The following is a 15,604-nucleotide window of genomic DNA, read 5'->3' as shown; positions in this document are numbered from 1 at the left end:
ACCACCCCGCCTCTCTACATGTGTCAGTGTCACGGCCACCGCTGCCACATCAGATGAGTTATTTTAAATCATGATGAGTGACAGTTGTTAAACTGGAACAGAAATGCCTGTGGCTACGTGAAGCCCTGTTAAACATCATGTCACTGTTGTTGTTATTTGTTTCGCCTGCTGTCAAATGACAGACGCAACAGACCAGTTGGCCAGCAGCTGTAATGTAACTGGGACAATACACCAGCAGAAATGATGCGTGGCCAATACAAACGGTGTATTGTCACTTTACGCTGAAGGTTTTTCAGAGGTGATGTTGAAAACGGTACAAAAAATGCTCTTCTATTTCATAGCTGTGACTTTGTGAAGGGTCAGTTCACCGAAATTATAAAAAAAAAAACACTTGTTTCCATGTGTGCAGACAGATGAGATTGTTAAATTGTGCCTCTTTCTCCAACACAGTGGAGTCTAGCCTGTGATCCATGAGTCACTTCTATTGTTTCACTGTTTACACTTTGCGCCGGTGCTGGGAGGATGAAGTTATTTGATTAAAAGCTACAATGAAACTTGTTAGTTGTCTGGGCAATGTGTTGTCTGCAGGCCAGCATCATCCCCCTCTCTGTCATCAATGATGTGTTTCAGCGACTAAACAAACACTGAGAAGACTGAAACCGTCCGGTTGCTGGTGTCATGTCAACTTTAGGATCAGACTCTGTCAACCTCACGTCTCGTAACAGTGCTGACGTTCACAGCTCCACATCCTGAGCTCTGGATCAGGTGCACGGTTCTAGCTGACTAGGCATGATTAAGAAAAATGCCAGCACGCACAGTAAAATAGATGAATTATTTGATATGGGACACTCAGAAAACATGTTTCAGCTATAAATCATCATCAGTGCAGTGAAACAGTAGTGGATCAGATTCAGACAGTTAACTGTATATACAGGTGAGGTTTAAACATGATGGGCTTGAGGATCTATCTTACATGTCCAATCCACTCAAAACATGATATTTGACTTTAAAGGAGACATATCATGCTCCTTTTCCACAAATTAAAATAGTTCCCAGGTGTCTTAAAGACATGTCTGTGACATGCTTTGGTCAAAATCCCCCAAGGATCAAACATCACAGCTCTTTTCATCCTCTCAATACAGCCCTGTTCAGAACGGCTGGTTTCAGTGTCTGTCCCTTTAAATGCAAATGAACCACTGCTTGCCCTGCCCCTTCTACTGGTACCAGGTAGGGGTGGGGTTATGCAAATTTGAAAACTAGTTACATCACTGGAAGACAAGCGAGGGAACAGCTCATAAAACCACATGGATTTAAATTTAGAGAGCCTGAAAATTACAGATTTTTTTTGTCAATTCTCACATGTTGGGGGCCAGAGGGCAAGACAAACACCCAAATATATGTTAAAGAGCCTTCAAAAAGTGATATTTCCATAATAAGTTAGGTTATGTATAAATTCAGATACAAATATTGAAAGCCACATTTTATAAGTGATTAAAGAGAGTTGACTCTGATGTTTAGTGTTGAAGCTCAGAGTGAGCTGCTTCACCTTGGTCATCTTGGCAGGGCAACTCCCAGAAAGTCCAAAAATGGACAAAGTTGTGGAGGGTATATATGTGGAATTAGGACTTTTTACGTTCCATACACTCACCCACCCGTCATTCAAAGAGAATACAACCTCAATCATAGAGAATTTAAAGCACTAATGTAATGTAAACAGGTGAGTTATGTAAGTATTCGCCCTTACACAGTCATCACGAAGGAGGAAATTGGCTGTTAAGACCCAAACAGTTTTGTAGCAGCAGGCTGTCAACATGTTTGTGGTAAACAAGTCATAAGAGGAACTGCAGTTGTTTGTTAACTTGATGTGTGGGTTTGATAAGAGGAGACAAAACCAGACGTAGAATCTGCTCTAACCTTTGTGAAAACGCTCGAGTTATCCAGACCGACACAAACACCGTGGAAACAGATGAGGTTACGTTCTCCTCCGCTGTGTTGGCATGGAAACAGAGATCCCAGACAAGCATCCAAATGTAACCCAAACCATCTGCACGGATTTGTATAATTTGGGTGAACTGACCCATTAGTCTGTAGAATGAATGGCTGATTGAAATGTTTTCTTTTTCTATATATATATAAATATATCTATTGAGCTCTGTGCTTTTCTCCCTCTCAATACCAAAGCTCTAGCAGAACTTCAGGTACAGATTCTTTATCTGCTTCTAATTCCTCCGAGCAGGTCATGTAATTACATGGGCTTAAACGGTACATGACTCAATCAAAGGGCGGCAGGAGCACAGAACCACAGACTGTAAACCACATGTGGCGTCCTGGCCTCTGCAAACCCCTGCAAACAGCACCATCAATGTACCCTTTATGTCCTATGGTTTGTTTTAGACTCTGTCATTGTGTAACCACGCACAGTCCAACTGCATCCCATCACTAAAATCCCCACTAGTCTAGTTTCCGCGGTACCCAGTGAATACAGTGGTCCCTAATAGCTGGTATAACATCCTGGGCTCCGGTCTAACAGGCTGCTAACTCCCATTCTTTAACCCAACTTCAACTTTTAACTTGTATCCATACTTTTTTTTAACAGCAACATTGACCTAAGACCGTTTTAATAATGAGAATGATTTTAAAAAAAAAGCTTTCCCTTCATAGAGGATTACCACCACATCTCCTGATGCTTAGTCTTCTGAATCTCAGGTCTGATTTAATCTGGTCAGTTAAGGAATCGGACTTCTGCTGAACCCTGAAGGTATATGATGCAGGATTTTCCTCCACATGAATAGGTCAGAACCTGGTGTAAGGCTGGACTGCATCGTAGGTTATTAGCACTCAGTCTACTGTCAGGTCTTTTCATTAGTTTCAGGAGGCTGTGGCTCTTCTGTTTTTTCAAGTGTCCACAGCAGGAGGCACAACTTAAAGGGATAGTTCAACATTTTGGAAAATTGGCCCATTGCCATAATCCCTATAGTCATAGCAGCAGGTTCCATACTTTTAATTGTCGGTGCAAGCTATTTTTAGAACGGCGGAGCAGAGCCGCGAGCTGCTCAGAGCTACGCTACGGAGGCTAATGGAATTTATTGGTTTCCCTCATCAAATAGGTACACAATCTGAAAACTCCAAAACGCTCTGGTGGACAAGTTGTGACCTGCACATTCACCACGCTATGAGATAATAATGGAACGTTACGAGACAGAGTTGTTTTAGAGGCAAATGCAGAGACTGCCCCCGATGGGAACGTGCATCAGTCATCAATTTACCTTGCAAACAACTCTGTCTCGTAACGTTCCTTTATCATCTCATAGTGTGGTGAATGTGCAGGTCACAACTTGTCCACAGGAGCGGTTTGGAGTTGTTGGATTGTGTATTTGATGAGTTTGATGAGGGAAACCAAGAAATCCCATTAGCTTCTGTAGCAGCTTGCGGCTCTGCTCCACCGTTCTAAAAACAGCTTGCACCAACAATTAAAGGTAGAGAACCTACTCCTAAAACTATAGGGATTATGGCCAACACACATTATGGGCTAATTTGCCAAAATGTTGAACTATCCCTTCAAATACTACAACAAGAGGTGAAGCAGGCCTTGAGAGCTCTGTGCTGTCGCCCAGACTCTGAACACACATGGAGAGGTTCCTCAGTGGTTTGAAGCGCGACGGACTTCTGACCTCCTCAAGGTGGCCTCATTCATCTGGTTTTAATTGTGCTCTGCTGACAGCTCTGCAGGATGTAAAATCTACTACTGATAGAAGCTCTTTGTGCCAGACCACTTTGAAAGAGCCATGGCCAAATAGGGAATTTAAGGGAAGAAGAAGAAAAATAGGGAAGAAGCAACTATTTTTTGGTCCCCTTGGAAACCGACTTTTCAAGTTCCGAACCCGTAATTTTTTCGGTCTGAACTTACCGGCCGGTTCAAAATTGGGTTCGGGACGGGAACCAGAACCGGCACGAAGCCCTGTCGATGTAAAACCCCTATCAGTGCCCTGCAGTCCAGCCAGAAACAGTGTATACACTCAGGTCAAAAGAAACCCCTCCCTCTTCACTCTGTAAGAACGTAGCAACAGCTCAGATCACCGTCTTATAAAGAGTGTGTGTCTGACAAATCCTGCATCGTATACCTTGGATATGAAGTGGATGTCCTCAGTGTAATCATTTTAATACCCACACAGTGATGACTAGCTCTTTAAATATGCTCCGTTGTTGGTTGTTGGTTGTTTTGTGACTGGTTGTGATTGGTGCTGCAGGGTGGCGTCCCAGCTTCAAATACTACAACATGTGGGTCTCCCTGGCCGGGGCCGTACTGTGCTGTGTGGTGATGTTCGTCATCAACTGGTGGGCTGCTCTCCTCACCAACGTCATCGTCCTGGGTCTCTATATCTACGTCAGCTACAAGAAGCCAGGTGAGTGTGATCCACCTTCTTATGAGGAGTGTTTCAAAAGATGAAACTGATATGATCTTTAATATGTGACAACTGCCAAAAAAAATGTCAGTGTTATTATTAGTACTAGGTGTTTATGTCAGCTGTTGTAAAGTAGAATTCATTAAGGTTGCAACACTTTGCACTTTGCTCCTGTAGCTCACAGAATCTTTGTCACAGTGCTACATGAAATGCCTCACAACTTGAACAGTATCAGTGCTCGTCAAAAATATAGACCTGGTCCAAAAAGACTATGTCATTGTTTTGGCTGAAAACCCCTCATCACACAGCTGTGCAGCTGCACGTGCAACATCAGGAGGGAAGTGTTCATTCATGACAAAGGTCAGGACCCTTATTGGGGAAAGCGACGCTGTGGCAGCCATAGCCTGTTCTCCTTTAGATCAACCATCACGTTAACACATAACACATCTATATAGATCTTTTCTTTGTTTCAGTCAAACAATCACATGTTAAACTGCTTCAGAAATCGTGTTATCGTCTTTCTCTACATGTAAAACTAGACTTTAAAGGACCAATGTACAAGGTTTATTGGCAGAATCTGAATATACTACCAATGTTTATTCGCTATAATTTAAAATCTGTTTGGTTTTCATAGCCTTATAATTCTTCTTTTATATATAGCAAAGGCTCTTGCTTAGAGAGTGTCGGCATCTTGCGCCGCCATGTTTGTACGGAATGGAAAAACCAGCCAACCAGAGAGCACGTTTCAATAGTTTCATGTTCATTCATAAATAGACAATACAGTTATTTAATAGATAGATAATCAAATCAGAATGCTAGATATCACTGTTTTCCCCTCATTTTACACACTGGACCTTTGAAGGGAGTTCAACAACTAGGCAAATTTGCCCATTGCCAATAGTCATAGGGGTAGGTTTATTACCTTTAATTGTCGGTGCATGTTGTTTTGAGATTCGTGGGGCAGAGACGGGAGCTGCACAGCTAACACGGTACATTGTCCCTGTCCCTCATCAAACACATCAAATACACAATCCAACAACTCCAAAACGCTCTTGTAGACAAGTTGTGACCTGCACATTCACCACACTATTCACCTCCATTGTGTTCGCTAAGCAGCTCGCGCCTCTGCCCCGCCGATCTCAAAACAACATACACCGATAATTAAGGGTAAAAATGAACCAACTGCTATGACTATAGGGATTATGGCAATGGGCGAATTTGCCAAAATATTGAACTATCCCTTTAAGAAACATGTAAACACAGATTTCCGGTGCTCAGCAGTTCAAGCTCAAATACACCCGACCAGAAGCGACCTGCTGTGGCATCTTCAAAAAGTGTGTGTCTGTTCACAGTGAAAAATACATTGTGTGAATGAACACATCGCACTCGTGACTGATCCTGAGCCCTCACACGCGTCGCGCACCTCTTCAAACACGAAGCTGGCTGTGGGCACCTGTGTGCGCGCTCAGTTTGACACACAGCTACACACACAGCTACACACACATAGGAGGCCTTCTCAGTGCCTGCGACGCCGCGGGAGGCGGCCGGCCTCTGGCCCCCGGCGGCACGACCTGTAAACACTCTTCACTAATCACACTGTGTTTTTCTGCCTGCGTGCGTCCTCCCCCTTCCAGATGTGAACTGGGGCTCGTCGACCCAGGCACTGACCTACCACCAGGCCCTGACCCACACTCTGCACCTCAGCGGAGTGGAGGACCACATCAAGAACTTCAGGTACAGAAGGAGAACCCTCCTCTAATGATTGAGTCTGCCTATGTTGAGTGTCAGTGACATTGAAGCAGGTGCTGAACCAGCCTGAATGATACATGCTACATACACACAACAGTTGCAAGAAGAAGTATGTGAACCCTTTGGAATTTCTTAGTTTTCTAATGTGATCCGATCTGCATCTAAGTCACACGTATAAACAAACACAATGTGCTTAACCTAATACCACACAAACAACTATAATATTTCATGTCTTTATTGAACATATCCATTAAAGGAATAGTTCACCAAAAAATGAAATTCAGTCGTTAATGATTCATCCTCATGCTGATGAATACTCAGAGTAGTTTTTTATTCCTCAAAGTGCATCTAGAGACCTGGGAGGCCGGTTTGTAGTCCAACGAAAACTTTATATGAGAGTAATAGTGCCCGACACAAACAGGTCCATAAAACTACACAAAAACCCTCTAATATTCCCCCAGGCTAATTTAATACAGGACTGTTTAGGCTGTAAAAATGTCCTATATGACGTCATTTTGAGTAAACTCTGGACTATATCCCTATGAATTTCATTTTTTTGGGAACTATTCCTTTAAACATTCACAGTGCAGGTGGTAAAAGTAAGTGAACCCTTGGTGGTGTGGTTGAACCTCCTTTGGCAGCAATTACCTCAACCAGCTGATCAGAACTGCATCAGGATGAATTCTGGACCATTGGTTCTGACAGAACAGCTTCAGCTCAGCCATGTTATTATAGGATGTCTGGTGTGAACGGCTCTCTGGAGCTCGTTCCACAGCATCCCTATTGGATTCAGGTCTGGGCTCTGACTCCTAAAGGTGGATCTTCTTTTTTTTGAAGCTACTCTAGATGATCTAGATAGTAGATTTACTTTAATGTGTAGGGTCGTTGTCCTGCTGCATCACCCAGCTTCTACTGAGCTTCAGCTGGTGGAGCCACCCTGACATCATCCTATAGGAAGCCTGGATAACAATCAATCAATAAATAAATGACAAAAAAATACAAAAAATGTAACTTTAGTTTCATCAGTCCACAAAACATTTTCCCATTAATGTTGCGGAGTGGCAAACTTCCTGCAATGGAAAGCAAAGTAATTAATGCAGAAAACTAGGAAATTCCAAAGGGTTTACATTTTTGTAACAGTTGATTTAGAATGAGACAAAAGACAGCCAAGGCATAACCAGCATGTAGATAAGTGCAGTCTATCAAAGATCCAAAAACTATTTCAAATATGTAAGCATGAGAAGACGATGCTGTGTAGATCTCCACCGAGCTGCGTCCCCGCTCCGGATGCTTCTTCCACGTGTAGCTCATTGTTCCGTGATGTTCCTGAGGATGTATTAGTGATGACGTTCCCATGGCAGCAAACCAAACAGGAGATTAAAAGGCATCTGATGGTGTCCTTGGAATGACTCTGCCGTTCCTCTGAGCTCCTTCATGTCTCCTCTCGCCGCCCTCGGTTAAATCCCGTGGTGCTTAACATATTTGCTTTGATGTGCGCTAGTCCGCTCCTGTTGTTTCTGTCCCGCGCTGAGGAGGCGAGAAGCTTTCCGCCAAAGGTCGGGAGGGAAAAGCGGCAGCAGATTAGAAACTGTGAACTGGACTATAAACATACAGTAAAATCACCTTAATGCTGCTGTGTTGATGTTTTGTGTCGGAGCGCAGGCCCCAGTGTTTGGTGATGACCGGTTACCCCAACTCCCGCCCAGCGATCCTGGACCTGGTCCACAGCTTCACCAAGAACGTCGGCCTGATGATCTGTGGTCACGTCCGCACGGTGAGGAAATCCTCTGCTCATGTCTGTTGTTTGTGTTTGTGGTTATTAAAAAGATCCTAAAAGCCATTTACAACCTCAGACACTCAAGACACTCAGATACATTCCATATTATTGATGAAACATTTATGTAAATACAGAGAGAAGATATAAAGTAAACATGGTAACTACTGTATATGCTCTACATTAGAGATGTCACTATAATCAAAACTTGACAGATTACATATGCACTTTTATTTTAACTGTGTCATTGCCCACAGAGAAATACAGGTGTAAGGGCATGGAAATAAAAACTATACATATAAAAACATTGATTTAACTGAAAGTGAGCAGTGTGTGAGAGCTCTGGCAGCAGTGACGCTCCACCATGTGCTAGGATTTTCAACTGTCACCTGATGTCGGTGCATCGGTCATCAGAGCTAATTCTCTAAAAATCCAGATCCAAGATCAGCTTCACTCAGCTCTTAATTACGATGTCAAACTAGTGATTCAGTAAGTCAAGTGGCTCTACCAGCACGTTAGGGCTGTTTCAGCTCCTGCTGACTGCAGTGATGTGTTTCATGCTTTCATGGTTTACAAATGTTAAACTAATAATTCAGACCATACATACAGTACCTATGAGAATAAAAAAAATAAAAAAAGTCAATATCTTTGGTATAGTTTAATTTTTTTAATCATATGCATAGAAATAACTATCAGAGATCCTTACTGATGGAGATTCAGATTAAAATGGATACCAGTGCTGCAAAAATTACAAGTCAGCAATTAGATATTTCTTGAAGCACCTTTTGAAACATTGCAAGGATGAACCTCTGGGCAATAAACTGGATCGAAGGCAACTGGACTTGTATTTGTCTAGGAAAACGTTTTGCCTCTTATCCTTCCTAGACAAATCTCCAGTTGCCTTCGATTCAGTTTGTTGCCCAGAGATAACAATGACCTGGATGAATGAGAATATCCATATCCATATTCATGGGTGAACATTTTTTTGGTTGTTGAACAACATTTGTAACACCAGACCTCCAAAAAACAACAGTTGGAAGCCAAATGAAACATCTAACTGCTTGGCTTGCAGATTGCTTTGGTTTCTTTTCAATGTGCATATGAATGATTCATTATGTCAATTTTAATCTGAGTTACTTAAAAATCTGCAATGATGCTGGCTGAGGAGCTTTGTGTTGTCACAGAATGGAGGATGCACGGTGTCGGTAGCGCAGTGGTTAACTCTGATCTCCTGTTTCTCCGTTCACTCAGCTGTTAGAAGGTCAAAGATATTCATCAGATGTTGTGCAGATGTAGTATCAACTGTAGCGTCACAGAGTCATTCCAGGCTTTGAAGGTCAGTGTTGATGCAGAAGAATTAAAAAAATCCAAAACAATCAATGAAACCATTTTAATGTTTGATAAAAACACAGAATCTCATGAATATGTTTGATCTATTCCTTACAGTAACATTTGTTAGTGGTTTTTCTAACCAGCTATATTCTGGAGGCATGTTAACGTATCTTGTTACTAACCAGCAGCCGTAAGCAACGTATATGTTCAAGCACTAAATCCATCATTTACTCTCAATTTGAGGCAGATTTTCTCTTTCAGACATGATCTCAGCTCTGTGATGTTTAATCGTCTCTCCTCAGGCGCTCCGTGACTCTGAGGCTCCGAATCAGCCTCAGTGGTGACGGGGTGATGTGTTTGTTTCGGTGTACACAAACACACACACACACATACTCATACATACGCACAGTCAAAAGCCTTTTATAAATCCCGGCCAGGGCAGAGCAGCTTCACAATGGAAGGGCCACTTTTGATTGGATGAATGCAGGCTCTGTGCGGCCCAGCAGGTCCAGCTCTCTGGGACACGCCGCTCTCCACAAGTGGCCTCTGATCTGCCCTCGTGCCTCCATTAGGACTGAGAGAAAGACCCCGGCACAAGTTAAAGGGTATAAACATTCTCAGCTAATGGTGCTGCTGCAGTTTCCTGGCCGAGGAACAGCTCAGTCAACTCCTCTCTGCAGAAATAAACAAACTCTCTGATGAGGATTCAAAGCAGGACATTGTTCCATCTTGAAATGCGGATCCACAGATTTATCTCTTCGCATCTAATTTGTTACAAACGATGTGGGATTAGTTATATTTAATGTGTGTGTGTGTGTGTGTCTCCCCACAGGGCTACAGAAGGCCAAACTTCAAAGAAATAGCCACGGAGCAGTCCCGGTACCAGCGCTGGCTGCTGAAGAATGAGACCAAAGCCTTCTATACACCGGTGTTTGCAGAGGACATGAGGCAGGGCTCTCAGTACCTGCTGCAGGTGAGAGCAGCCGCTGTGCTGGGATTAAACCTGTAGGATAACACCCGGTCAACAGCAAACCAATGTTGTCCATGCACACAGATAGATTCCCAAAATGCATTGCAGCTCAAGCCCTCTTGTAGACTTGCACAGCTGCCAGCAACCCACTTATGTTGTCTGTTTGAGCTCGTTTTAATAAGTACATGCTCTTGATGGTATATTTATCACAGCTGGGAAAAATGAGATTTGTTTAAATCACTGAGGATCATCAGCCATCATGTTATGTTGATTTAATTTAGGCCCAGTGTGTCCTCACAGGACATTTTTGTAAAGCCTACTGTTTACATATTTAAAGCTGCATGTGTTGTGATGTGTTGCTCTTGTGACTGTTGCTGTCAGCTGAACAGTGGACGACGACAACAACAACAACAACAACAACGGAGCTCAGTGGCACAAAAGAATGATATCAGGCTTAAAGGGATAGTTCAACATTTTGGCAAATTGGCCCACTGCCATAATCCCTATAGTTTTAGGAGTAGGTTCTTTACCTTTAATTGTCGGTGCAAGCTATTTTTATTGCTCAGAGCTACGCTACGGAGGCTAATGGGATTTCTTGGTTTCGCTCATCAAACTCCTCAAATACGCAATCCAACAACTCCAAATAGCTATTATCGCTTATTATCTCATAGCGTGGTGAATGTGCAGGTCACAACTTGTCCATGAGCGTTTTGGAGTTGTTGGATTGTGTATTTGATGAGTTTGATGAGGGAAACCAAGAAATTCCAATACTCCTAAAACTATAGGGATTATGGCAATGGGCCAATTTGCCAAAATGTTGAACCATCCCTTTAAGAGATAATCAATACTCAGTAGTCATTCATTGTTGGGTTGGCAGTGTACAAGAGTGACACGGATACTAGATGATGTTCATCATCTTAACTCTAAACTAAAGCAGGAGTGGGCAGTTATTTTTCCTTGGTGGCATTCATGAAACCCTGCACCTTCATTTTCCCATTAAGATCAAATAAAGAAAACATACAGTGCACTCACTCTTATTCTTATTGTTATATCAAAAATGACTCTTATTAAGAACAATTATTACATCAATACACAAACATAATGACAATAAAAATTCTAAATTATTTTTTACAATGATAATGATAATCAAGATAATAAAGAGGAAGCACAGTTGCTCTAGGCATTTTAAAACAGAAGCAAATCAAGATAATTTCATGCGGCTGTAAAATAAGCCTCATCAGTAAATTTGTCCGGTGTATCTTTGATTTCATGGCCCGAACGGAAAAGTTGGATTGGCCGGGTCTGCTAGAGTCATGAGGAATTCTGTCTGAGAAGTTTTAACCAGCCTGAAAGTGAATCAAGTCAAACTGATAAGAGCTGGCACCAGAATGACAGCATGAGTCATTCTTATGACAGCAGCCTTCCAATACAAGTGATTTCTGACAGATCTTATTCTAAGAAGAATCTGGAAGAGGTTTCTTTGGATAGAAAATGTGTCCCAAATAAGCAACTGTAAATGTAAATCAAGGTCTGCATTCATTTGATGAATTCATTTGTTGTCCCTGCGCTAGGCTGCCGGCCTGGGTCGCCTCAAGCCCAACACCCTGGTGCTGGGATTCAAGAACGACTGGAGGGACGGTGACATGATGAATGTGGAGACCTACATCAGTATGATCCAGTGAGTAGAGACACTTGTCAGATCCTGAGCTACTAGTGACCTTTACTAAAGCTCCTCTGTGACAACCAGTTAAAGAAAGAGAAACATTTAGTTACTAAATTGACCTCACTGGCTGTTTTCTCCATCTGGATAACAAGAGGGGACCCTACATTTAGAGAAGTGTCATATTTGGGTCAATGTTATTACATCCTTGGTCTTGGAGGAGTTCAGTGTGAATGAACCAGTTCTTGTTGCTCCATTCATTGCCAGATCCCTGTTCTCATCTCCCTCATATTAGCTGTGTCATCTGAGTATTTCTGGCTGTGGTAAGACTCAGACTTGTATTTAAAGTCCACCATACAGAGTGAACAGGAGTGGAGCCAGAACAGCACCCTGTGGAGCGGCAGTGCTGCTCAGCGCTGTCTCTAAAGCTGCGTTTACATGGGTCCAAAAATGTATTTATAATCAGATTAATAAATCAATCAGATTCAAAATGTCTCATTTAAACACCTTAGCAGATCCGATTCACCCGGATCAAATTAAATTTCCGATCGGATTGAAAGAGCTAGTCTGCTCCCATTGATTAATCAGCTTTTTATAAATGGCTGAATAGAGTGGACTATTCATTCTGTGCATGCGTAGGTAGGAGTCAGGTATTGAAATAGGAAACAGGAAATAGGAAAGTCAAAGCAGTGTTGGCGACTTTTTTTTGTCAAAAGCGACTAGTGACAAATCTAGCAACTTTTCCCAGTGTTGTTAAAGACGTTTCTGGTTTGGAGACTCCGACGTGAAAGCACCTATCACTGCCGTAAGCCAACTCCATCCCAAAACACTCACAGCAGTTTATAATCGGCCTCAGCTCGGGCCATACACGGATTGAATGGTGATTGCTTTATGTAGCGTTCATGTATACAGATCGAATAACATTCATTTAATCTGATTGAAAACAATCGAATTGATGAAAACACTGCATGTAAACACAGTTTAAGACACAGTTCCCCATGATCCACCCCCATCACTTTAAAAATGGGGGGTTGGATGCTTTTAAATGCACTTGAGAAATTGAACACACTTCTCATGTAATGACCCGACTCAGTGATTATGAGGAGATGTGGTCAGACCTATTATTATATACTTCATCAGGAGGATGTGGCTTTAGTCTCTGTTCCTATGGTAACACCAGCCAGTTGAGTACTGTATATCAGCTCCTGCTCTGTCCCTCTTTCAGAATCACTTCCATCTTCTTCCTCCCTATACTCATTAATCACATTTGCATATGTTTTGTTCCTCCGCTTATTCTTCAGCGTTTTTCCTTGAGTTTCTGGTAAACACCTCATGAGCTCAGCGACTGCTCGTATGAAATCCTGTTTCCCTGCCGCAGCCTTTATCAGTCATGTGAAAGTATGCGTGAAGGACTTAAGCTGAACCAGTTCCTCCGAGTGGACTGTGGGGGATTATGGCATTAGAGCAGAAGGTCAGAGATGGTCCGGCCTTACAATATTAAAATCACAGCTAATGCGCTCAACAATGTGCCCTTTACTTTCCACCCAGTGAGTAGCCGCCGCGTTGCACACACTGCAACCTGCAGGACCCAAACACACGTTTAAACCTCCAAGTCTGTTCTCTGCAGGTCACTCAGATGTCTGCAGACTTTATTTGTCTTCCTTTTTAAATGACGTGTATCTGTTTAGGTCTCCCCCCCCCGCTGATGTGAATCTCTTGTTTATGTTTTTCCTCCTCAGCGATGCCTTTGACTTTCAATTTGGTTCTGTCATCCTGCGCCTGAAGGAGGGTCTGGATGTGTCCCATATCCAAGGACAAGGTATCAGCCACAAGCTCACACACATAAGACATGGAAATCCATTTGATCCGTCAGTATTGATACATAACAGAATAACATACAGAATGATTAAAGGGATAGTTCACCCAAAATTGAAATTTCCTCATGTCGACTAAGGGCTGGGAGAAGTTTCAGAGTCCTCCGTGGCTTCTCTGAGTTACAGGGGGTCTCGGCGTAGCAGTGCATGTCCATATAACGGTTACAAATGGATACCAACTGTCTTTGTAACAAAACGACACACCAAAAAACATCCAAATACCTCCATGCTGCTCGTATGTAATGTTCGTCTTGTATTGAAGCCCCGAAATGCGAAATTGTCCCGAAAAAAATTAAATAAGTCTATATTTCAAGCTTGTTTTGTAGCGGAAGCTTCTGGAAGCTCCTCTTCCTGGTTCGTCAAATTTGGACGAACTGGGAAGAGGAGCTTCCGCTACTAACAAGCTTGAAATATAGACTTATTTAATTTTTTTCGGGACAATTTTGCATTTCGGGGCTGCAATACAAGACAGACATTACATACGAGCAGCATGGAGGTATTTGGATGTTTTTTGGTGTGTCTTTTTGTTACGAAGACAGTTGGTATCCATTTGCAACCGTTATATGGACATGCACTGCTACGGCGAGACCCCCTGTAACTCAGAGAAGCCACGGAGGACTCTGAAACTTCTCCCAGCCCTTAGTCCACATGAGGGTGAGTAGATAATGATAATTTCAATTTTGGGTGAACTATCCCTTTAAATTGATCATCAACATGTGTTAAATTAGACACCAGAGAGATATTTGAATACCTTTTAATTGCTGTACTTGGTTCATACTTCATAGTCACTTGATCCTACATTTCCCATAATGCACTTTGACAGCAGTTTTGCTCCTGATAATAGAAAGTCTGTGTTATTAACATAGGGTGGAAAGAAAGACAAGAGGAGGGTTTCAGGCAGAAAAGGGTCTAATGAAGAGATCATGTGAATTGCATTATGGGAAATGTAGGCTTCAGTGTTTTTTTGCACCCAGCAATATACTATACTAGGGGCTAAAAGTGTTTAAGAATATTTTTCTGCCTCAAACCTGACAAAGCAAGACAGTCTCTTGTGATTAAAAAGCTAAATCCCCAGAGTCCCCCCCCCCCCCCCCCCCCCCCCCCTTTTATCTAAAAGACTTTTCTCACACTCACATTATTTCTCACCCCCTCCTCGCTGTTATTTTTCTTCTCTTCAATCACTCTCTCCCTCTCATCCCACTTCCTCCCAGATGACTTGCTGTCCTCACAGGAGAAGTCCTCAGGGATGAAAGATGTGATCGTGTCCATAGACACCAGCAAAGACTCGGATGCTGATTCGTCCAAGCCGTCCTCCAAGGCCACCAGCCTCCAGAACAGTCCAGCTATACAGAAAGGTTAGCAACCTGCGTGTTAATGCAGCTACACTCACTCTCAGATTGCTTTTCATATCCTCTCGTTGTCTACCTGTCAGACTTGAGACGGTGTTGACATGTAGAGACAGAGGGGGAACTGAAAAGTCATAATTTATCAAGGTAGATTCTAGAGGTCGACCGATAGTGGATTTTTAAATTCCGATATAATAACGATAGTTTGGAGCAGGAAAAAGCCGATAGCCGATTAATCGGCCGATACCCCCCCCCGAAATTTTTTTTTATATATTAATTAATTTTTTTTTTTTTAATTTTTTTTTTTAATAATAATATATAGCTATTAGCTAGTGTAAAACTAAAGGATGTGGGACACTGAATCATCCCTGGACCCTGTGAGTGACGAACAGCCGAACTCCACACGTGAGTTTGTTTACATCAGAACAGCTGTAGTGGGGACGTGACGCTGCAGGAGAGGAGACTGTAACTAAACAGGACACGTTAGCTCGTGGTG

General features: G+C 42.5%; 1 protein-coding gene across 1 annotated transcript in view; it reads left to right on the top strand.

Moving 5' to 3' along the window:
- The window catches only part of slc12a2 (solute carrier family 12 member 2), a 103,062-nt gene that overhangs the window by 61,512 nt on the left and 25,946 nt on the right, over positions 1-15,604 (top strand). Inside the window, exons 14-20 of the mRNA XM_083983818.1 lie at positions 4,248-4,403; positions 6,038-6,137; positions 7,815-7,926; positions 10,091-10,231; positions 11,800-11,906; positions 13,628-13,707; positions 14,974-15,117. Of these exons, the coding sequence (XP_083839944.1) occupies positions 4,248-4,403; positions 6,038-6,137; positions 7,815-7,926; positions 10,091-10,231; positions 11,800-11,906; positions 13,628-13,707; positions 14,974-15,117 (840 nt within the window). The remainder of the gene's footprint in view (positions 1-4,247; positions 4,404-6,037; positions 6,138-7,814; positions 7,927-10,090; positions 10,232-11,799; positions 11,907-13,627; positions 13,708-14,973; positions 15,118-15,604) is intronic.

This window comes from Trachurus trachurus (assembly GCF_905171665.1).
Source record: "Trachurus trachurus genome assembly, chromosome: 12".
NCBI classification, from domain to species: domain Eukaryota; kingdom Metazoa; phylum Chordata; class Actinopteri; order Carangiformes; family Carangidae; genus Trachurus; species Trachurus trachurus.
Note: the sequence above shows the minus strand (reverse complement) of the source record. Positions and strands in the feature narration are given on the sequence as shown.